We start from the raw sequence: 25,656 nt of genomic DNA on the forward strand, positions 1-25,656 counted from the left end.
CATTTTCATTATTACTCTAATTGAATCCTAACACAAAGTTACAAACTACTAATTAGGTGGTTTGACTACAATTAGTGAAAATATTGACTCTAGATGTTTTTTAATAAAAAGAAAAGGTTACCTTTAGTCGTTGTTTAAATAAACTCAATGTTGGATGATGTGTAACGTGTGACACGGCAAAAACAACCAACGTGTGACCAACATTATTTTGTCAATCAAAAATTTTAAATGTGCATATATGACTCATAGTAAGTGGGAGTTGACTAAATTGAGAATGACCTAGGAGATTTTTTTTTTTTTTTGCTTTTGATACTTAAAGTCGAGTGTATAAAAACAAAGCAAAACAAAACCGTATAGATTTAAAAGCGAAATAGTAATACCCACAAGGAGATCATTTTTTCCTAGAAATAGGACACTCAACTTGTAGATTTTTTAATTAAAAAAGAAAAGAAAAGACTTGCAGAATTTCTATTGAAAAAGGATAAAAAAGTGAAAAGTGATGATATTTTTTTATGGGTTTAGGGCTTTTGTGTGGGCCCACAGAGGCCTGGCCCTGTGAGTAATTCGGCTAACCGACACGGTGAAAGTTAGGGGAAGATACAGAGAAAGAGAGGGATGGGATTTTAACAACCATTGTTAATAATGGTAATGGACTTCACTCCTCAATTAAAAAACTCGTGTTATTCATGAACTGCATGTATTTCTTGTATATGGTGGGAAACATGATCCACGGCACAAACAGAGGGAAAGAGAAAGAGAGAGGAACTCACTCTCAACAAGTAAACCCTAATTGGTAGGTACAGTACTAGATAAATAATATATATATATATATATATATTTCAATAACGAATTCTCCACACGAATCGGGTAAAGTTTAGACTATGTTTGCGGTCATAATCCTTAAGAAATTGATCGCAAGAGAATTCAAACTTGAAATTTAATGCTTCATGAGACACTAAATCCCAGGGCTTCATCACCGAAGCCAATTCCTTAAGGTTATAAATGTTTTATTTTTGTTTCTCTCATATATAATTTATAAAAAATACACGATGCCACAATTTGTTAAATTGGTTTATATCTTAATATTATTATGCTATATTCAATTACACAGAATTGATGTTTTAAAATTAAAATTGAAAAAAAATTTCAAAACTAACAACTAATTTATTTTTAATTTGAATGCCTCAATTCTATGCACGCAGTCCGCTTTAGCTTTAGTGGTTGAAATATGAATATTTTGGATGGGGTTTATCATGTTTAGCAAAAAGTCAAGTCTTCCAAGTCATAAAAATTCATTCATCTTGAAAAACATTGATATGGTATATGGAAATTAGTTGAATGTTCACATTTCAAACTTGTTCTTTATAATTAGTGGGCTATTAGTTTAATGGTATAACCTTTTCGCTTCAAACAGAAGATGAGGGATTCGAGTCTCGTAGTAAACAATCTGTGAAAATTTTTGTATTAGGCATATGCACGAAACATGACGACTTGATTTAGAGCAACCCACATTCAAGAACGGTTGCATCAAAACGGTGCTATTTTGATACACACCGTAGAGCACAGTGCGAGTTGTGCTGCTTTGGTTGGCGGGAATTATTTGCCTATGTCATTTACATAGACTATTCATGTATATTTGAAATTTCACTCAAAATACCCTTCAATTAATTGAAGAGCTTCCAAAACACATGTGAAATCAAGTTCAATCCATGTACAATACTAGTACACAAAGGAAATTGAAAATGAACATACAAATGAAGTTTCTGTTGCAGACAATTCACAAAAACATGGTACAACACCAAACAATAGGGCCAATTATGTCAGTCCTCAAATAAATCTAACCTCTCTTGCTCCAAAATCTCTCCCCTCCCTCTTTCTTCTCTATTTATCCACAACTAGCAAGATTTCATCACAGCTTTTACTCAATTAGGTCACAAGTCATTGAACTATCTATCATATGCAAACAATGAGCTAATTAAAACAAGTACATGACTATCTATGTATTTTACAAGCTATCTTCACGATTCTTCAGGTTCAGGTTCTAAATTGAGGTCAAAACGATTCACATTTTCAGAATTTTTCGTCCCGGATACTCCAATCTGATCATCTTCGACCTGATCATCCACAGCTGTTGAAGATAAACAAGGTGGTCAAGAAACAATGCACACAAACAAACTTGGACAAAAGTACATGTAGATATATAGAGAGAACCTTCATTGATTTCGGCGTTCGGTTCTCTGGCAACCGTTGAACATAATGTCTTGGTTAACCTGACTGAGTCGTGGAACATCAGAGTGTTGAACTGCATTATGTCCTCCATTGCTTCTGCCTCGGTTTTGCGAAAACCGTAGCTGTGTATCCACTTTCCAATTCTTTCTTCAGTGGATGGAATGATAAGATTCTGGACTTTGAGATAGCAAAGTGTCTGAAAATTAAATCAGCACAAGAAGTTCTTTTAACATGCACAAACCAGTTCAAGTAGAACAGAAAATTAATTAAGGGCATCAAAAGTAACTGACTTTAGCTGAAATCATGCATTCCATTTTTATTTATTTTTTTTGTCATTTACTAAATGAAATGCACATGATTGTTATAGTAACTATCTTCATCAAATTCAAATTCAAAAGATAAAAATGAACGTACTAATATCATATGGATGAGTTCATATACAAATTCAAGTGTCAACATTGTGGAAATATATATGAATAATCAAATTTATATTCTCAGACCATTTAGATGCAACTTAATACTCATAAAGAAATTTTTGTAGAATAACATACAGATTCAATTGCTGTCATTAGTTTCGCACACATCCCCTTGCACCGGTAATTCTCGCTGGTTGCAATGAAGGGCATCTCAGCAAGCCTGGTTCCATGAATCCTACAAGAACCACAGTCAGTCTAATATATATATATATATATATATATATATGCAGGTTTATTTACCCATCAATACATATAATCAAATGCATAAATATTAAACAGACTTGCGTATATATAAGCATGTGATGAAGGATACCTCAAGGATGCTACAGAGATGATCTCATTGTTATTTTCCAATATAAAATTATAGAAGCCCCTAAAATTGATCCGATTAAAATTGGATCTGCAAAAATAAACTAAAATGGTTAGAAGTGAGCAAATTTTTTTTATCTTAATTTAAAATTGCATTGTAAGTTCAGTCACACCCAAGAAAATAAGAAGAAAATAAGACGAGGACTTATCAGCAATATTGTCAATTTGTATAATAGAAACATATGGGAAATTTGTAATTTAGTGAACAAATTTAAAAATAATTGTTATACACTGACCATGGTCACTGAGCTGCAATGATTTAGATGAAATTATTGGTCATTTTTATTGCTTTATAGTGAACAAAATTATTTCTAGGTTCGTGCTTACCCACAATTATAGACCACACTTTGAATAACATTGATTCCAGTATGTCGGTCTATTATTGTCTCGAAACAATCCTCCATTACTCTCCATGCAACTGCAAGCTTGGAGTGGCATTCAGTTCTATGATATAAGTCATCCACATGAACACCAAATTGTCGATCCATTTGTCGAAGCAGTGTCCATGTAATTTCTTCATCAATCTGATTTTCCACTCCGACCATCTTTCCAAGTTTCTCATGGACCTTTTTACAAAAAAAAACGAGGTTAGTTATAACTTAATCTCATCGAAAATGTTCTGCTTATCGCTACACTTAGAAAATTTGATCTTCTTAATTTCAGATACATTACATAAAATGAGGATTTTGAATCCAATAAAATGAAATGAAATGAAATTAGTAAGAAGTACCTCTCTGCAGCTGTTCCCACAAAATGGGAGAGGCTCACTATTAATATCAATCACCATCTGCTCTCTGTCATGAAAGCATTCCCAGTGATCTGTTTAACACATTTAAGTCATGGTTTTTAATGAAAACTGGTCCAAAAGCTAAAAAAAGTCCAATTTTGAATAAGAAACTAGTCTACATACATCGCTTCTCGCATTGAGAACAAGTGAGTAAAAAACTGTGTTCGTGACTACTTTCCCCACAATATTTGCAAGCACAGTATGGACAGTACCATGAATTTTGAGGAAGTTCCTGCAATCGAAATTCGTGGATTTTCAATTAATATGTAATAATTTGAACAAAAAAAACGAATAGTTTGTCAGAAAAGAAGAGAGTTTTAGCTAGTGAAAAAATGTCCTTACCTCCATTCCCATGCAGGCTTGATGGTATGTTGAATTACATTCCTCACAACACATCAAGTTCCCTCCATCTGCACAGATGATGCAAGCATCATCGTACGAGTCACTAGCCTCGCCTGGAGCCTCAATCAAGTTGAACTTGTGGTTTTTGGACTCCTCAGGCTGATTCCAAGCTTCAATCATGCAGGACAACAGAGAAGCACGAGTCTCCGCGATGAAAATTCTCTCGTAAGGCCTCTTGAGGTTGCTTCCTGCATGAACCTCGAAGTCCATTACTGCAAAAACCTCGTTGCAGCAACAGCATAGTATCCCCTCCCTCGCGATTTCCCCTTCTTTGATTCCCTTCTCCCCTGCCTCATCCATGCAACAGACTTTCGCGCTTTCTTGAATTGCCTTGGAATCTATTAACCATGACAATATGGTTGCTTTCAGCGCCTTTTTTCTTCTACTTGTAGAGCTTGAAGTTCGACTTGTTTTTGCTCTTGTTTTTCTTGGGGCTTTTACCCTTTGCAATTCTTGAGGACGACCGCGATTCCTTCCCCTACCGGGAGTTTTACTCGAACTTCCTATTCCTTCTTCAAGCTTCATTTCTGTCTTCTTGCTCTTATATTCATCATAGGAAGTGAATTGCTTCTGTTTCATCAGCATCTCTGACCACCTAACAGAGTAATCAGGATCATGGATATGATCTGAATGGTCAGTGCTTGAATCACTTGTATGATCACTTTGATCCTTCGATCTGTCATCCATGTTTGTGATCCTAAACAACTATAAGAATTCCCAATTAGCTCTAAGAAATAATGTAATACAGATTCATGCAAAAAAGGAAACAAAATAAATAAATAAAAACAGTTGTATACAGAAGTAAGTTATCAGAATAAGGTAGTAGATACATAATATAAAGCATAATTAATTTGATTTGTTTCCTATTCTCACTACTGTTTTGTTTATCATCTTTCATTGAAACGTAGATACTATGATAGTTCATGGACAGTTAAATATAGTAATTGAAGCTGAAGAGGAAAATAACAACTAGCTTTTATTTTTTATTGAATGATGATCTATAACTGCTATCAAATAATTTTAATCGTTTAAAAATCATCAAGATTGTCACTTATAGTGTTTGTGGTTGTGGATGCAAGCGTCATGTGATCTTCATACGGTCCATTCAGTAAACTTTTCTGTGTAATTATTTGTATTACTTTTTTAGGCTTCCTAAGAATGAAAATGTTACACGAATAAAATTTTTATTCAGAGTTCATCTAGATGGTAGTAAAATTAAGAGGTGGAACAATTTGTTATGATATGATAGAAGTCAAAATGAGTTCTATCATTTACGCCATTAGTCTAAGTAGTTGGCACTGATTCTGCTTTAGTTGTATTGGTGTTTAGATAAAAAATAAATAAATTACATATATCCGATCATCCAACATGCAGGGCAGGGAGGAAATCACCTCACTTGAGATGTGGTCTTCACAGATAGAGTGAACCCCACCTTATGTGAATGATCTCTATCGTTTTCTATGCACTGACCGAAAAAGATCCGAGTTCGGAAACACTAATGCCTTTGCTAAACGTGGCCTGCAAAATCTTCCATAGAATCTAAGGGCCAAGAAAAATACGAGTCCAATTAACCATATTTTCAAAATGTCACAAGGACTATCTTTTTTAGGCCGTAAAAGATATGGCAAAGACAGGTCCAACCTCTATCTCATCAAGAATCAAATACTACCTACAAATAATACTATCGAGGGGGGTCTCTAACGACAGAAATTATAAATTTTTTATGTTTAATCACTTCACATATATTTTTTAAATATATAAAATGTCAAAATAAATCATTTAATTTATCCTGGTGATTAAATATAAATAAATAACTCTTGTCACCAGCAAACCCTCTAACAAACATTCTCAAAATTAGGTCATGCCTATACCAAAGTGGGCTTGTCATTGGTTCAAGACTTTTCACAAATATGAAGCCAGAGGTACGTCCTACCTCTACTTGATTTTCCTTTGAAGTTAGTTCTACCAAAGGTCAAAAGTCAGAGGTCAACCTTTCTCCTGGTCAACTCAGTAAGCATGAAAAACAAAATAAAAATAAAAATAAAAATAAAATCAAAGAAATGACAACTACAATAAGCTTACTAGATAAACTGTTACAAGACCAGAATGGAATTTCCTAAGATCAAAAGCCTAAAATAGTTAGGCACAGAGTAGGGGTGGTAGCTGCGTTAGTTTGGGCGAGTTTGAATTGGTTAGATATGAATGGATCAATAATTTATTCCTAACCTATTAATAGTGAATTACAAATGAGTAAATGTTTAAATGGACGGATCAAAACGGGTTAGCTCATTCCAACTCTTTTTTTTTTTTTTTTTTTTTTCTGCAATTTTTTTACTTTCCTACCATCCATGGCTAAAAAAAAAATTTAATAATTTGTTCTTACATTAATTTTTTGATTTCAAGCATTACAAATTGTTTTCCTTTTTTCTTTTGGGAATAGTCAGCGTACAACTTAATCAACAATATTAATTAATTTTTTGATTTCAAGAGTTACAATTTTTTATTTTTAATTTGTTATGAGGAAAGTCACTATACAACTTACTCAACATTATTAATTACATATATTTTTAAAAAATGAGTTTTGAGCAAGAGTTTTCATTAATTATTAGTAATTTATTTTATACAATAAAACAAAATTAGTAGGAAGAGTGAAGAGAGGGGGGTTATCACAGGGGAAAAAAATAAGAAGTAAAGAACCAGGGAGGAGAGAGAACGCAAGAAAAAAACGAAATGAAGCAACGAGGTGAGAGAACATAGGGAAATAAATAAAATAAAATAAAAAATAAAAGAAGCAGGAAGAGAGAGAGGGAGGAGAGATAAATCGAGGAAAAAAATAAATAAATAAATAAAAATAAAAATAAAAATGGAGGAGAGAGAGGTAGAAAAGGAAGGGGATGAAAGACAGAGAAATGGAGGAAAAATAAAAGATGGTTTTATTTGAGTGGGTTAAGATGGGTACTCACTCTTAACCCATTATTGATCATTGAATTATATGGGTACCCACTTTTTACTCATTATTACTCACTCATTTAAATTTGATTGTCCAATGATTTAATTTTAGTGGGCGAGTTTGGGAGGTTTAACGGGTTTGGACTTAAAATTGCCACCTCTATACTTAAGTCAACACTTAACAGAAGTACGTCATATATATATCTTCACTTTAGATCTCATCTATATATCTTCACTTTAGATCTCATCTATTTACCCACACTATTCCTGCAAGGATTTGAACTTTTAACCTTCTTTTTTAAAAGAATAAAATTGACTTACAATATTTAACAGTGTGTGAAAATGCATCGGCTATGGTCATTTTTGTATAGAAATTTATGTATAAATTACTCAAAATAAGAGTTGTTGTAGAATTGATAATTTATCAGATTAAATTTGCATCATAGTGTTATGCCATGGACATGTACCTTTAATCAGAATCTTAAAAGATGCTTTAAATTAATTATCACATTGTTAAGTCTATACCAATAGACATTCATGAAAACTCTCAATTTGTCTTAATAATAGAGAAATTGAGAGTTTATTTATTTTTTAAAAAATGACTGTCCATTTGTAGGAGATACCATAAAGTAAATACCCTTAATGTATTGTATACTTTTTCATAATTATAATAAAAAATCTAGCTCTTCATATTAGTACTTAGCTACCATGCTATAATATAATTAGCTAACTTAATATGGCACTGATAAGTTTATCATTGAAAAGCTATTATAATAATTGGAATGTGCATTAGTCATGCGATGTGCATCCTTTTCAATTTTTATGATAGGCGAACCGCTATCTAATTTTTGGATAACGAGATACCCATTAGGCTATACATGGATTAATTAAAAAAAAGGATAAATTGCAAAAAAAAAAAAATCATGCTACATAAAAAATGTACAAGAAACACTCCCGCTTTTTATACAGTTCATATAAATCCTTATATTTTGAAATTTTGTAATACATTGACCCTTTATCATCAATTTTGACCAATTTATTTTTATAAAATCATAAAGGGTAAAGTACAGAAAGCCCTCCTCGAATTATAGCATTTTATAGTAAACCGCATTGTCCATTTTTTTTACCAAAGAACCCCCCTCAACTATCTGAAGGGGGTAAAAGAATTGATATTTGGACCAAAATGCCCTTTTATTTAAATCTTAATTCTCCCGAACTTTAAAAATTCATATCTCACAAACCCCGTATATTTAAAAATTGTAAATAATATATGCACGAAAAACTTATGAAAGAAGGATTCCAGAAATATAAGATTTGCATAACAAACCTTCATAAACAGAGAGAAATAGGTAATCTAAAAATCTATTCCAACAATCTTATTTTATTTTTAAAAAATAAAATACTTGAGATGTTTGTAAGAAAAATTTTCGAATTATTCATTTACATATGGAGCCAAATATATAAAAAAATTAGCCCCAACAGAGATCGATTTAATGAGATATCATATTTTGCGTCAAAGTATTTTTATTCTTTTATAAACTCACCATTTTAAAAAAATAAAAATGAATATTCGGTCTCTATTAGGGTTAATTTTTTTATATGTTATGCTCCATATAAAAATGAATAATTTTAAAAATTTTCTTGCAAATAACCCGAGTATTTTATAAAAAATAAAATCAAATAAGATTGTTGCAGTAGATTTTTAGATTGTCGATTTCTCTCTGATTATGAAATTTTGTTAAACAAATCTTATGTTTCTAAAATCCTTGTGTTATAAGCTTTCCATGCATATATTATTTGCAATATTTGAATGTACAGTTTATGAGATGTGAATTTTTGAAGTTCGGGAAAGTGAAGATTTAAATAAACGGGCATTTTGGTCCAAATATCAACTATTTTACCCCCTTTAGATAATTCAGAGGGTTCTTTGGTAAAAAATTAAACAAGGGGGATTTATTGGGAAGGGTTATAAGTCGAGGTGGGTTCTTTGGTAAAAAATTAGATGAGAGGGGTTTGCTGAAAAAGGTTACAAATCGAGAGAGGTTTTGTACTTTGCCTAATCATAAAAATACCCTTCAGGGAATTTAAGGTATTTCTTTTTTTTAATAAATATAAAATAAAATTTAAAATTTAAAAAATAATAAAATAAGTAAACAAAATTTTAAATTCCATTATTATTTATTAGTATTATTTTTTACCTTTTGTTTTATTATTATTATTATTATTATTATTATTATTATTATTATTATTTTACTTAAGCGCATTTTAGGTATTTTAGTCTTCAAATTAAAGAATTTTCTTTATTTGCATAATATAAAAAATATAGGTTTTTTTTTTTTTTTTTTTTTTTAACAATAAAAAGGTATTTGTGCATTCTGTATATACAATTTTTTTTTTTTTTTGGGCACTTTACCCTACAAAAATGTGGTCTTATTTTTCACCAATAATAACAAAATAATAATAACGACAACAACAACAATAATATACAGATTTATAAAAATCATTAGTCATAATCATTTTCAATTACAAGGTTTGAGTTTAAAATTGTTCAGAGATTAAAAATATATATTTCAATTACACATTAATAATTAGTAAAATTTGAAAAAATAATTCCTAGACAATTTGGATGCACCTTAAATTCTAAAATAATTTTGAGACAATTTGGACGCACCTTAAAATATATGGGCATCAATCTAATAATAAAATAAACACATTTTTAATTAATTCATATAAATTATGCTAAGAATTATTAATGTGTAAAAACTTTAACCCGAAATCTCGAGGGTGAATTTGGAAACTAAATCATTATTTCTTTTGCTACACAAATAATGTTTTTAAGGAGAAAAATTTACCAAAAATATAACAGAGTATATCAATATATCTTGCATAAAGTATCAATAACAAGGCAAACATATAAATCTCATTGATTAATGAAATAAGGCATTGTTCTGCCATGACTTTATTTTCAAAACATGAGATGTTACAATCAAGTGAAGAAGAAGTTTCGACTTACCTCAATGAGACAAACCCCAACTGTACAGCGCAAAGCCTGATTGGAAGAACCCAAATCCTCTGGATGAACTGAAATCGTAGTGAAAAATGAAATATGTGCTCAAAAAAATCTAAGAACACTCACATATCAAATTTTTTACAAGATCTTTCGCGATTTATTCTTCCCTTTCTTAGATCATGCCTCACTACAAAATAAATTGTTTCCTTTGTTGTTAAGCTCTAACAACACACTCTTCTCCTTGTATTGTATGTCATTCAAGTTAACTAAAACATGAAAGTCATACACACATTTCTTTTTTTCTTTGAATTAGGTAAGATAGTCTTCACATTACTTATATACTCCCTACGTCCTATATTAATTATTCGCTTTTTATATTATAACTTTTTAAGCGAACATGCAATTAATGTATTGTCCCCTTTTAAAGTTACCAAGTTATCCTTTCAACATTAAATATGTGTATTATCAAGTAGAAAGACTTTTGAAAAGTTAAAGGGTAATGATGAAAAAATTGTATTTATTTTGCTTTGACTTTTTAAAATGGGTAAGTAGCTTAGGACAACCGCAAAAGGAAAACTGGACTATTAATATTGGACAGACAGAGTATTTAATATTTAAAAAAGTCTAAACACAAAATATAGATAAAAACTTACTTATGAGTCCACAATATAGTTATTTATTTTTATATTTATTGCATAAATAATAGTAAGATTTAGACCATTAGTTACGCTCATTAACTTCAAATTGATAGTAACGCTTACTAGTTGTACTTTAGATATTGTTTATTTATTATTAAAAAAAAACTATTGTTTAAGTACCGTGTGCAGAACCCGTGCAACACATAACTACAAGCCTGTTTGATATTGCATTTTGATCCCATATCACGTTTGGGATGGGCTGATATAATATTAAATAGTATAATAACAAATACCAAATATAAGCCCAAACCCATATCACCAATTTGGTGATATTGAGTATTATGGGCACTATAGCAAAGATATCAACCCAAACTGATATCAATAACTTATATCAAAACACTGTAGCAGCCATAACAAATATATAATATCGCATATTAAAAAACCCTCATTTGCAGCCTCATTTTCTCTCTCTTTGCACAGCTCCTTGGAGGCCATTTCATGGTCGATTTCATGGCCGATCTTCCTTTACCTTACGCTATCGTTGCTAAACTACAGATCGATCATTTTTCTCTGCAAATCTTTCAGAAACCCTACCATTGTTCTGTCACCCCCTGTGCCCTCTCGTTTCTCTCTTTTCTCAGTCAGTTTCTCTGGGTGATTTTGGTTATCCGACTAGAACCCTAGAGTTCAATCGTTGTGCCACCACAAATCTTAGGTTTTGAGCTGCAAAATCATTGTTCTGTCACTCATTTTTCTTTGTTGTCTCACCTGGTGTGAGACAATTCAAAGCTCATATGACTGAAACCCTAGTTCGTTCGCAGAGGGTCTCTAGAACGAGAGACCATGAAAGCCCACGAAGGGTTTCTTATGGGGGATTAAATCACAGCTTTGATTTAGTATATTTGTCCAAGTTATTATCGTAGGGTTGTGATTTGAGTTTTTTTTTTTGGATTATTGTCCGAAGATTTTGGAAAATCAGTTTATTTACTTTAGGTTAAATTTTGATTGTTTTGTGTTGAATCGTGCTATTGGATCTGGGTTTCTTCATATTTGGGATTAGTATCGAATTTCTTAGAAGAACTAATATATTTCAAAACTCTTTTATTTCATTAATTCTTCCATGCATATGCAGCTGCAGACTCTCTTATCTCTATAGGAAATAATGAAACATTAATATGAATCATAAGGTTATGTGGTTTAAACTTCTTAGTGAGGCATCAAACGGGATGGACAACAACTTATTTCTTTGAATCTGTCTCTGCAATTCCCCTAATTTTTTTAATTTTTTATTTACAACTCTGTTATTGAATTTTAGTAATATTGTAGAGGTATACTTGTTTGGTTACAAAAATCCATGTTGTTACTTCTCTTTGCAACAATATGTGAATGTATATATTTTTTTAAATAACAATTTATGAATGTGGACAAATGGACCAAAATAATTATTGTTTAGAGTTGGTTAAGTGATTTTTATTTTGGGTGAATAAGCTTTGTTCTCTCTCTCTTGGACTATTTATGCAAGTCTCCATTTATTTAATTCTGCAATTGCATGTTTGTAATACCCCTAATTTTAAAAGGATATTTTTGGTATTTAATTTTTGATTTAATTGTTTTGATTTAATTTTTTTATTCGATTGTTTTTATTTGATTAATTGTTTAATTGTTTTATTGTGTTGATTAAATTTTATTTGTTTAATTGGTTTTAATTAATTATTTAAATTAAATTAAATACTGAATTTATGTAACGTGGATTAATTACCTGTTTAATTTCTAATACTGATTTAATTATTTTATTTAATTAATGTACTGTATGTTACTTTATGGTAACTTAGGGTTACAGTTATAAGAGCCGCTGTAGGTTAGAACTGATAATTTCATTGGCCGGTTAGAATTGGAATTAGGGCTTAGCCTCTGATTGTACATGGATTAGGGTTAGTGTTAATTTGCACCTATAAATATATGTATTACGGTGGTTTTGGGTTTAAAGAAAATAAACGTGCGTTCTGTAAACCACAAACAGAGCCTCTAGTTTGGTAGTGAAAACCAAAGAGATACAGAGAGAACCGAAGTGGGAATTTGGTTGGTTCACAACACAGAATCAATGAGGGAAGTTTGGTGTGTGTTACTGGACTGTAGTAGGAGCAGCAAGGGTGGGTTAACATTCAGAGACGTGGAATTAGTTTTCAAGGTTGAGACTCAAAGGCAAGTCTCTATTCTTCTCTTTCCCTTTAATTCGTGTTCTATGCATGCCTAGTTAGACTCCAGGGATTAAATAAAAGCTAAAACGGATTTAAACAAACATTATAACAAGTCTTTTATGCATATATGAATTTTATTTAATCTCGTTGAATTAACTGGTCTGCATAAATCTGTGATGTTCTCTTATTTGTTTTCTCTCGTTGTTTACGTTTAAGTTTTGTTTAATAGAGATTTGTAATGGATTGGATGTCTTGTAACTAATCTGGGACTGAGTTTGAACCCTAGAACAAGTTCTTAAAACAGTATTTGATTTCATTAAATTAATCGGTATAAATCTGTTGTGAGTTGCTTAAAATTTCTAACGATGATTCTGTAATTCGTTGCTTTAAAACTGGTGTTCAATACATATTATGATTGATTATCAGTGGTTTAAAATTTATCTAGGACTGAGATTGAACCTAGAACAGGAATTAAAACACAACTGTTATCACCGGAATTGGAGAAGATGAAACTTGAACGGACAACGGCTGCTAAGGGGAGGGAAAGCAGGCTCCCAATTTCCTTAGAGCCGGCTCCCAAAGAGGTGGAGCCGGCTCTTGGAGTTCTTGGAGCCAGCTCTAGAAGAAAATTGGAGCAGGATCCCATTTTAAGAGCCTGCTCCTTCTTAAAACGCACAGAAAATGGATTTAAGGGTTTTTGGGCTGTGGTTGGGTTTTCTAAAATTGTTTAAAAGCTACTGACTGAGGTAATTCAATGCTTAAGACTTATAGAAATGTTGGGAAGCAAGCTTACATTCAGGTATTGAGGATGGAATTAACCTAAGTCTAAATAGAGAACTCGTAGGTGGATAATTGGAGAATTAATTTCTTTTGGCTACTGTTTTTGGATTTTAATTCTTCTGCAACATCTTAAATTGCTAATCATGTTTTAGTTGAAGTATAAGCATATAGTATTTCAAATATATGTATGCTTGAATGGAATTAACCGATGGTTTCAATTTGCTATAAATTGCATTAGTATGGTACTGTTGGTGAAATAAATTGCATAATCTTGCTTTGTCAATTTAATGGACTGGAGTTGGAATTCTAAATCTTTTGTTGGATACAAAATTTAGTTATACACACATTAAATTGTGTTTATGCTTATTTTGGGAAGTGGTTGATAAATAGTTATACTGTTTTGTCCACTTTGTTAATCGGAGGACTGTATGTATCGGTATGGAACGGTGACATATTAGGTATGGACTAGTTCAAACACTAAGTCCTACCTAATTTGGTTTAAGGTACGGTTTAATCATATAGGTTAAGTCCATCACCTACCTGTGTTATGTCAACAAAATAGTTGAATGACTTAATAGGCCTGATCACGGTTCGGATCAGTTCGGTTTGGGGATAAAGATCAAGCCGAACCGCTCCCCATGGATTGGAAAAAATGAAACCGAACCGATCCGTTGGAGCCTTCAATCCGAACCAAACCGATCCGTGAAGTAACGGATCGGATCGGTTTATGCGGATTAGGCTTTGTCAATCTTGATTATTTTTTTTAAAAAAATATGAATACAAAATAAATGATATTTACATGGAAAGAAAGGAGTCATGGCAGCAAGGAAACCCTAAAAGAAAAAAACACACAGAAACAAAATTTCAGAAAAAACAAACCTCCTCAATTCGAGACAGAGTTTCATATGGGTCTTTTTTCCAATGAATAACTTTAAATTTACATCTTGGGAAAGGTTAGGGCAATGGATTCCCTGTCTTGACAAAGGAAAATAAACTGAAGGTCTACTAACACTAGGCTGAATTGTACTCCGGCGACCTGAGAGATCGGCGGCGTTCACCGAAAAGATACGAGAACCCTCCATGATGGCGAATACAGTGGAGCCTGAAGCCACACAGTTATAGCTCAGCCACGGGATGACCGTCGGCGTCGGCGGCGGCGTCTTCCAGAATAAGAAGATCCATCACTGTGTTACGGTGATTAAGAGAAAATATTGATTTTATTTACAAAAAATGTTCAGAAAAGAGGAGAAGAAGAAAATCCATACAAAAATTTTGTGAACTCACCGGAAAAGAGATAGATCCACTCGAAGAGGTCGCCATTGCTTCGAATCTGGTGAACGATGGATATGGATTGAGAGGTGAATGATTGAGAGGTGAGAGATTGGGAGGCGAAGAGTGAACAAAAACAGAGGTGAAGAGTAAATAGTGAAGAGTCTGGGAGAAGAGAGAATAGGGTGAAGAGAAAGAGACGAGGGAGGCGCGACTGTACTAATGAGATACTAGATGAGAGTGATGAGTTATTTGGGAGCTAGGGTTAGAATAATGAATAAAAAAAGAAAAAGAAAAAAGAAATGCGGTAATAACTAATAAGTATACTGCACATTACTATATTTAATATTATACATATATATATATATATATATTATTTAGTAACGGTTCGGTTCGGATTGGCAACGGATCGGTTAACGGTTCGGATCGGTTTTCCCATAGTCCAATCCGTTAACCGAACCGCAAATGCCGGATTACAAATTTTTCAAACCATCACCGAACCATGACATCTGAAAACCGAATTGAACCACACAGATTGGATTGGTTCGGATCAGATTGACGGATTATTTGCTTACCCTTATGACTTAATATGATTTTAGGACGGATGATTATACATATATCAGACCACTATACAGATAGATGGTATTTTGTATTAGGAGGAGTACGGACTTTATATATTTATTATATGGTGTCATGGTACGAGCTTGAGTCTCAGGACCATGGTTAGGGTGCGTATATCGCCTAGGATAGATAACTGGACATAGGTGTTGTTCCCTGGTAGGTCTAGGTACACATGACCACGTAATGTGCGATTTGCATGGTATCTTTACTTAGGCCGAGACTAACCTATTGGACTAGTGAGCGTCCTATAGTGTGTAATATATACATATATGGACTACTCTAGATATTGTTGAGTCTATCTAGGATGTATCTGCGTATCGGATTCCTCTATTTGGATCGTAGTAGATCAGGACTTGCATGTGGGCTTAACCCACTCTTTTATTTTTCAGGTGCTCGTCAGTTCCAGGGTTAGAGCTTGGTCGTGCAGAGCAGATACAGACTTTTATTCCATCGACTACGTAGAACTGCTTACTTTTTAGCCTTGGATCTTATTTTAGTATTTTCATTTACAGTTGGGATTTTTATTAGGGGTCCACTAGATGGATTCCCGAGTTGTTAAACTTATGGAGTTTTGGATTATCATATTTGAATAATTTTATTTTAAGAATTTTCAATTAGCATTCCTTCAGTTTATTATTTTATTTCTTATTTCATCTTGTATTATGTGTTCATTAAAGTATTAATTGTTTGATATTTCCCTCGGGTTTGGGACTGGGCCTGATCAACCCGTGTCTTGAATCCGAGGGGTATCACAGTTGGTATCAAAGCACTCCAGGTTCAAGTGTCTCTAGGATTCTATCGTATAAGACTTCCGCGTTTTCTCTTGATTAGAGCTTAAGTATTAGGATTCATTGTATTCTTTACGGTTCGGTTTAATCGTGCTAATGTCTGTCTTTCTGTGTTGACAGAAAGGCTAACGCAAGAACCAGACGGAACAATCGGCAACGAAGGGAAGCGGCCCGTAGGCAGCGTCAGGAGGATGAAGGTCAGTTCTATGAGAAGCAGGAGGAAGTTCAGCAGACTCGGGATCAGGGAGGAGATCCAGAGTTTCTTCCTCACCTCAATGACCTTATTGCCCGGGCTATAGAAACAGGGGTAACGGCTGCACTTCAGAATCAGCCTCAGGTACAGCTGGCACCGTTATCAGCACCGGTTGTTCAGACTGATACTTGGGAGAAGGCTAGGAGTTCTTTCACAAAGGGGAGCCCACCTGAGTTCACAGGCTCCACCGATGCGAGAGCAGCTCACCAGTGGAAACAGGACATCGAGCGACATCTTCGCTTGGTTCAGTGCACGGAGGTTTAGAAACAAATGCTTGCTATTTTCAAGCTAGTTGGGGATGCACTGCAGTGGTGGGAGTCAGTTACCACCATAGAGAAGAAGATGGCGTTGACTTATGATGAGTTCAGTGCACGCTTTGAAGAGAAGTACTTCCCTTATGCAGTCAGGGCAGCTATGAAGACTGAGTTTCTAAATCTGCAGCAGGGGAACATGACAATGGCAGAGTATGAGTAGCAGTTCACACGTTTGTCTCTCTTTGCACCAGAGGAGGTGGATATAGAGGAGAAGAAGTGCAACAGTTTCGTTAAGGGACTGATGTGGTTTATCAAGAGAGCTATTACGGGTAGTCCAGCTTATACTACCTATGCTCAGGTGGTAGATGCCGCTCTACAGCAGTATCAGTTGATCGTGGATATCAGACAGGCCAAGGGTAAGAAGCGGGGTGACAGAGACTCTGCTAATCAGTCAGCTGAAAAAGGGAATAGGAACCGTCACCGACAGAATGACAAGGGCAAGTTCCAGGGACAACAGATCAGCAACAGCAGAATGGGGGACCACAGCAGGACAGGGTCAGCCACAGGCTAACCGACAAATGAGACCATTTGGTACTTTCCAGGGTAGTTGTCACACTTTCAGGCAGTGTCCTACAGCCAGACAGGGACAGAGACAGGGACAGGGGCAACATGTGCAGCAGGGGCAGAGGGCGCCAGTGACTTTACCAGCTCTACAGGTTCCACGGATTCAGGGACAGACTTATCGGGCTTTACCAGCGCCGTCGCAGCCTCAAGGACAGGCACCGCAGCAGCTACATTATGGTAGGGTGTACAACCCTATGTCACAGGGTATGCAGGCACCTCAGGCTGTTGAGGGTAAGTTTCCTATACATGGTTTTCATGGACGTGTTTTATTTGATACGGGTGCTACACACTCGTTTGTAGTTAGGACTTTTGTTACTTTGTCTGGGATGACGACTCGGGTATGCAGTAGACCTCAGGGTATTTCTACACCGTTGGGCGATACAACCATTCTTCATAGGAGTGATGGGCCTATGGCATTAAATATTGGCAGACTCTGATTTCTAGCCAATCTATTGGTCCTGGACATGCACACTTATGATGTGATACTTGGGATGGATTGGTTATCGCACTACCATACCCAAGTTAATTGTTTTGATAGATCTATTGTGTTTACCATACCTGGTCAGGACATGTATGTCGTCGTCATGCCGCGTTCTAGCGGAGTCATTAGCACCTATTTGTTTCATGCGGAGGAGAAAACGGAAGAGGGGACTACTGTATCATTGGATAGCATACCGATTGTACAGGATTTCCTAGATGTATTTCAGGAGATTCCAGGGTTGCCACCTAGTCGCGAGATCGATTTTGTGATAGACTTAGCTCCAGGCACTGCGCCTATTGCTAGTGCACCTTATAGGATGACACCAGTGGAGATGCACGAGTTGAAGGATTAGATTCAGCAGCCACTTAGCCAGGGTTTCATTCGCCGAAGTACTTCACCCTGGGGAGCGCCAGTGTTATTCGTGAAGAAAAATGATGGTTCGCTCCACCTGTGTATAGATTACAGGGAGTTGAACAAGGTTACGATTCGTAACAAGTATCGTTTGCCCAGGATCGATGATCTGTTTGATCAGTTGAAGGGAGCTACCTATTTCTCTAAGATTGATCTGCGGTCAGGGTATCATCAACTTCGAGTTCGGGAGCAGAATGTTCCGAGGACAGCGTTTCTCACTAGTTATGGATCATATGAGTTTCGGGTGATGCCGTTTGGGTTGACTAATGCACCAGTGGTCTTCATGGATTTAATGAACAGAGTCTTCAGGGCTTACTTGGATTAATTTGTCATTGTCTTCATAGATGACATTTTGATTTACTCAAGGTCAGAGGACGACCATGCTAGACATCTACGGATAGTTTTACAGACGCTTCGTGAACACCAGTTGTATACCAAGTTCGAGAAGTGTGAATTTTGGCAGCGGGAGGTGAAGTTTTTGGGTCACGTGGTGTCAGAAAAAGGAATAGCGGTGGATCCAGCCAAGGTTTCCGCAGTGGTTGAGTGGGGACAGCCTACTTCACCTACCGAGATTCGGAGTTTCCTCGGTCTGGCAGGATATTACAGGAGGTTCATCCAGGGGTTCTCAAAGATAGCAGGACCACTCACTCATCTGACTAAGAAGGGTGTACGGTTCGTGTGGGATGAACATTGTCAGAAAGCTTTTGATGAGCTGAAGAATAAGTTGACTTCTGCACCGGTTTTAGCTACCCTACAGAGTGGGATAGAGTATTTGGTCTACACAGATGCTTCATTGCAGGGTCTTGGATGTGTTTTGATGCAGGAGGAGCGACCGATTTCGTATGGATCGCGAAAGCTTAAGGCTCATGAGTTTAATTATTCGACACATAATTTAGAGTTAGCAGCTGTGGTCTTTGCCTTACGCATTTTGAGGCATTATCTGTTGGGTGAGTCCTTCAGATTATAAGCGATCACAAGAGTCTGCAGTATTTGTTCACTCAGCGGGGCTGAATATGAGACAGCGCAGGTGGTTGGAATTCGTGAAAGACTATCACTTCTCTATACAGTATCATTCAGGGAAAGCGAATGGGGTGGCATATGCACTCAGTCGCCGACCTATTGGTAGTCTTTCTGCTCTGTTCGCTACTGAGTGGAACGCTTTGACGATAGTGGATGAGATGTCTAATACTTTCATGGCCTGTATGGTAGTTACACCTTCTATCATTCACAAGGTTTTGAAGGCACAACTCACGGATCAGCAGTGCATTGACAAGGTTGCAGAGATAGCTTCCGGAGAGGTTCCATTCTACTATGTTGGGGCTGATGGGGGTTTAAGGTACAAGGGACGGTTAGTGGTACCTTCTGCTGATTATTTGAGGAAGGATGTGATGACTGAGACTAACCACTCTGAGTTTTCTGTTCATTTAGGAGGCGACAAGATGTATCAGGATATGAAGCGGCAGTTTTGGTGGGCAGGTATGAAGAGGGATATTGCTCTTTTTGTTTCACGATGTAGTACTTGTCAGATGGTCAAGATTGATCATCAGAGGCCGCCAGGAGCTTTACAGCCACTACCGATACCGGAGTGGAAATGAGAGAGTATTTCTATGGATTTTATGGAAGGGTTGCCAAATTCCTTCAAAGATCACAATTCCATTTGGGTTATTGTGGACAGACTGACGAAATCAACTCATTTCTTGCCTATTCGCACTAACTTCACCTCGGAGCAGTTGGCAAGACTTTACATTACCGAGATTGTGAAGTTACATGGCATTCCATTGTCTATTATATCGGACAGGGATTCGAGCTTTGTGTCTGGATTCTGGAAGAGTTTTCAGCAGGCCTTGGGTACAAAATTGCACATTAGTACTGCTTATCATCCTCAGACTGATGGACCGACTGAGCGGGTGAATCAAATTATGGAGGATATGCTTCAATCGTGTGTTCTTGATTTCAAGGGCCACTAGGAGGATTACTTACCGCTTGTGGAGTTTGCTTATAACAATAGTTTCCAGAAGACTATTGGGATGGCACCATTTGAGGCGTTATACGGCCGACCGTGTCGATCGTCTGTTTGTTGGATGGAGGTTAATGAGAGCCGATTCTTGGGTCCTGAGTTCATCAAGGATACTTCTAAAAAGATAGCTTTTATTAAAGATCGCATGCGTACTGCTTAGAGTAGGCAAAAGAGTTATGCTGATCGGCGTACTCGTGCTTTGAAGTTTAAGGTTGGAGATCAGGTTCTACTCAAAGTGTCACCTATGAAAGGTGTCATGCGCTTTGGGAAGAAAGGGAAGTTGTCACCGCGGTTTGTTGGTCCATTCATGATTACGGATCGTGTTGGAGCTGTTGCTTATCGGTTGGCACTTCCGGATAACTTGGATCACGTCCATAATGTGTTCCATGTTTCCATGTTGCGAAAATTTCTGTGAGATGAGAATCGGTATCAGCATATCGACGTTGGGGAGATTGAGTTGCAGTCGAATGCAACTTATTTGGAGCCGCCATGTCGTATTGTAGACCGACGGGATCGGATCTTTGTAACAAAGTTATTCCTTTGGTACGTGTTCGGTGGAGTCATCACAATGAGGCTGAGTCCACTTGGGAACGGGAAGATGTCATTCGCTCATAGTTTCTTGAAATATTGGAAGAAGGTAAGAGCGAATTCCGAGTACGGAATTCCTTTTGTTAGGGGGGAAGAATGTAATACCCCTAATTTTAAAAGAATATTTCTAGTATTTAATTCTTGATTTAATTGTTTTTATTTGAATGTTTTTATTTGATTAATTGTTTAATTATTTTATTGTGTTGATTAAATTTTATTTGTTTAATCGGTTTTAATTAATTATTTAAATTAAATTAAGTGCTGAATTTATGTAATGTGGATTAATTACCTGTTTAATTTTTAATACTGATTTAATTGTTTTATTTAATTAATGTACTGTATCTTTCTTTATGGTAACTTAAGGTTACAGTTATAAGAGCTACCGTAGGTTAGAACTAATAATTTCATGGGCCGGTTAGAATTGGAATTAGGGCTTAGCCTCTGATTGTACATGGATTAGGGTTAGTGTTAATTTGCACCTATAAATAAATAAATAAATATATATATATATATATATATATATATATATATATATATATATATATATTGGGTTTAGAGAAAATAAACGTGCGTTCTGTAAACCACAAACAGAGCCTCTAGTTTGGTAGTGAAAACCAGAGAGATACAGAGATAACCGGAGTGGGAATTTGGGTGGTTCACAACACAGAATCAATGAGGGAAGTTTGGTGTGTGTTACTGGACTGCAGTAGGAGCAGCAAGGGTGGGTTAACACTCAGAGACGTGGAATTAGTTTTCAAGGTTGAGACTCAAAGGCAAGTCTCTATTCTTCTCTTTCCCTTTAATTCGTGTTCTGTGCATGCCTAGTTAGACTCCATGGATTAAATAAAAGCTAAAACGGATTTAAGCAAACATTATAACAAGTCTTTTATGCATATATGAATTTTATTTAATCTCGTTGAATTAACTGGTCTGCATAAATCTGTGATGTTCTCTTATTTGTTTTCTCTCGTTGTTTACGTTTAAGTTTTGTTTAATAGAGATTTGTAATGGATTGGATGTCTTGTAACTAATCTGGGATTGAGTTTGAACCCTAGAACAAGTTCTTAAAATAGTATTTGATTTCACTAAATTAATCTGTATAAATCTGTTATGAGTTGCTTAAAATTTCTAACGATGATTCTGTAATTCGTTGCTTTAAAACTGGTGTTCAATACATATTATGATTGATTATCAGTGGTTTAAAATTTATCTAGGACTGAGATTGAACCTAAAATAGGAATTAAAACACAACTGTAATCACCGGAATTGGAGAAGATAAAACTGGAACGGACAACGGCTGCTAAGGGGAGGGAAAACAGGCTCCCAATTTCCTTAGAGCCGGCTCCCAAAGAGGTGGAGCTGGCTCTGGGTGTTCTTGGAGCCAGCTCTAAAGAGCCTAGAGCCGGCTCTAGAAGAAAATTGGAGCAGGATCCCATTTTAAGAGCCTGCTCCTTCTTAAAACGCACAGAAAATGGATTTAAGGGTTTGTTTGGGTTGTGGTTGGGTTTTCTAAAATTGTTTAAAAGCTACTGACTGAGGTAATTCAATGCTTAAGACTTATAGAAATGTTGGGAAGCAAGCTTACATTCAGGTATTGAGGATGGAATTAACCTAAGTCTAAATAGAGAACTCGTAGGTGGATAATTGGAGAATTAATTTCTTTTGGCTACTGTTTTTGGATTTTAATTCTTCTGCAACATCTTAAATTGCTAATCATGTTTTAGTTGAAGTATAAGCATATAGTATTTCAAATATATGTATGCTTGAATGGAATAAACCGATGGTTTCAATTTGCTATAAATTGCATCAGTATGGTACTGTTGGTGAAATAAATTGCATAATCTTGCTTTGTCAATTTAATGGACTGGAGTTGGAATTCTAAATCTTTTTTTGGATACAAAATTTAGTTATACATATGTTAAATTGTGTTTATGCTTATTTTGGGAAGTGGTTGATAAATAGTTATATTGTTTTGTCCACTTTGTTAACTGGAGGACTGTATGTATCGGTATGGGACGGTGATATATTAGGTATGGACTAGTTCAAACACTAAGTGCTACCTAATTTGGTTTAAGGTACGGCTTAACCATATAGGTTAAGTCCATCACCTAACTGTGTTATGTCAACAAAATAGTCGAATGACTTAATATGATTTCAGGACGGATGATTATGCATATATCAGACCACTACACAGATGGATGGTATTTTGTATTAGGAAGAGTACGTACTTTATATATTTATTATATGGTGCCATGGTATGAGCTTGAGTCTCAGGACCATGGTTAGGGTGCGTATATCACCTAGGATGGATAATTGGACATAGGTGTTGTTCCCTGGTAGGTCTAGGTACACATGACCACGTAATGTACGATTTGCATGGTATCTCTACTCAGGCTGAGACAGACCTATTGGACTAGTGAGCGTCTTATAGTGTGTAATATATACATAGATGGACTACTCTAGATATTATTGAGTCTATCTAGGATGTATCTGCGTATCAGATTCCTGTTTGGATCGTAGTAGATCAAGACTTGCATGTGGGCCTGAAGGGAAGCGGCCCGTAGGCAGCGTCAGGAAGATGAAGGTCAGTTCTATGAGAAGCAGGAGGAAGTTCAGCAGACTCGGGATCAGGGAGGAGATCCAGAGTTTCCTCCTCACCTCAATAACCTTGTTGCTCGGGCTATAGAAGCAGGGGTAATGGCTACACTTCGGAATCAGCCTCAGGTACAGCCGCCACCGTTACCAGCACCGGTTGTTCAGATTAATACTTGGGAGAAGGTTATGACTTCTTTCACAAAGGGGAGCCCACCTGAGTTCACAGGCTCCATTGATGCGAAAGCAGCTCACCAGTGGAAACCGGACATCGAGCGACATCTTCACTTGGTTCAGTGCACGGAGGTTCAGAAATAGATGCTTGCTACTTTCAAGCTAGTTGGGGATGCACTGCAGTGGTGTGAGTCAATTATCACCATAGAAGAGAGGATGGCGTTAACTTATGTTGAGTTCAGTGCACGCTTTGAAGAGAAATACTTCCCTTATGCAATCAGGGCAGCTATGAAGACTAAGTTTCTAAATCTGCAGCAGAGGAACATGACAGTGGCGGAGTATGAGCAACAGTTCACACGTTTGTCTCTCTTTGCACCAGAGGAGGTGGATACAGAAGAGAAGAAGCACAACAGTTTCGTCAAGGGACTGATATGGTCTATCCAGAGAGCTATTACAGGTAGTCCAGCCTATACTACCTATGCTCAGGTGGTAGATACCGCTCTACAGCAGTATCAGTTGACCATGGATATCCAACAGGCCAAGGGTGAGAAGCGGGTAACAGAGACTCTGCTAATCCGTCAGCTGAAAAAGGGAATGGGAACGGTCACCGACAGAATGACAAGGGCAAGTTCCAAGGACAACAGCCTTGGAAGAAGCATAAGGGTGAATCAGATGCTCCCAGGGATGTGGTACCTGTTCAGCGACAGCAGAATGGGGGACCACAGACAGGACAGGGTCAGCCACAGGCTAACCGATAGAGGAGACCATTCGGTACTTTCCAAGGTAGTTGTTACACTTGTGAAGAGTATGGTCACACTTCCAGGCAGTATCCTACAGCCAGACAGGGACAGAGACAGGGACAGGGTGTAATACCCCTAATTTTAGAAGGATAGTCATAGCATTTATTTAAATTGTTTAATTGCATTTTTATTTTATTTAATTGGTTATTTTAATTTTGTGTTTATTTAATGGTTATTTAAATTTATTTTGTTTTACTTTAATTGATTAATTGCTTAATTATTTTATTTTACTTGATGGATTATGTTAGTTAATTATTTTTGATTAATTATTTCAATTTCGTGTGTTATTTTAATTGTATTAAGTTGAGGGTTTTATTTATTACATTAGGTTATTGTGACGACCCTGGTTTTTAGGCCAGATTGTCCTGTGATGAACCGTAAGGATGATCCGATAACGGATCTGAATGCGGAAGCGAAAACAGAAAACAAGACTCTAAGAAGTCAAAGTGACCTTCCATAAGGTCGTGGAACTTAACAAGAACTGATGCGAAAGCAAAAGATCAAAAATATGACAAATAAGCCCCCAGGGCAAAATAGTCATTTCTGAAAACTGTAGATTCGGATGCCACCGAGTACACCGCTGGAAGGACAACGAAAAACTAATCAAGATGGACTCAAGAATCGCATGATTCGGAGTCCGAACGAAGGAGAAACGGCATGACGAAGAAAAATGAGCATTTAAGGTAAAAAAGGTAAACTGGTAATTATCCAGGAACAACCGGGTGAAATCGAGCACACCGTTGGAAAGACAGCGAAAAATTAGTCAAATTCAAAAAAAATTCACTTGAATCGGAGTCCGAACGAAGGAGAAAAGCCCAAAAGAAGAATTGACGTCGCGGCGGCCCGACGAGGGGCCACGACAGCCCCATGCGCACGTCCATGCGCGCGCCCATGCACGCCGCTCGCGCGCTGGTGCACACATGGCTGGTAGCAGCAGCCCATAAAG

The 25,656-nt window shown here is 36.1% G+C and overlaps 1 protein-coding gene across 1 annotated transcript; it reads right to left on the reverse strand.

The window, feature by feature from the left end:
- Nucleotides 1-2,018: 2,018 nt before the first annotated feature.
- On the reverse strand, nt 2,019-15,158 carry LOC132281500 (increased DNA methylation 1-like). Its single transcript, XM_059783200.1, has 11 exons — nt 15,123-15,158; nt 14,849-14,998; nt 11,041-11,119; nt 10,226-10,293; nt 4,204-4,968; nt 3,985-4,093; nt 3,805-3,893; nt 3,402-3,640; nt 2,781-2,865; nt 2,212-2,425; nt 2,019-2,128 (listed from the first exon to the last, which is right to left on the reverse strand). Exons 1-11 carry the CDS (start codon nt 15,156-15,158, stop codon nt 2,019-2,021), a joined length of 1,944 nt encoding a protein of 647 aa, XP_059639183.1.
- Nucleotides 15,159-25,656: the final 10,498 nt, after the last annotated feature.

The sequence above is a fragment of the Cornus florida genome, unplaced genomic scaffold (genome assembly GCF_030987335.1).
Source record: "Cornus florida cultivar Cherokee Brave unplaced genomic scaffold, ASM3098733v1 CherokeeBrave_3.0.0_Hap2_Chr11, whole genome shotgun sequence".
NCBI lineage: Eukaryota > Viridiplantae > Streptophyta > Magnoliopsida > Cornales > Cornaceae > Cornus > Cornus florida.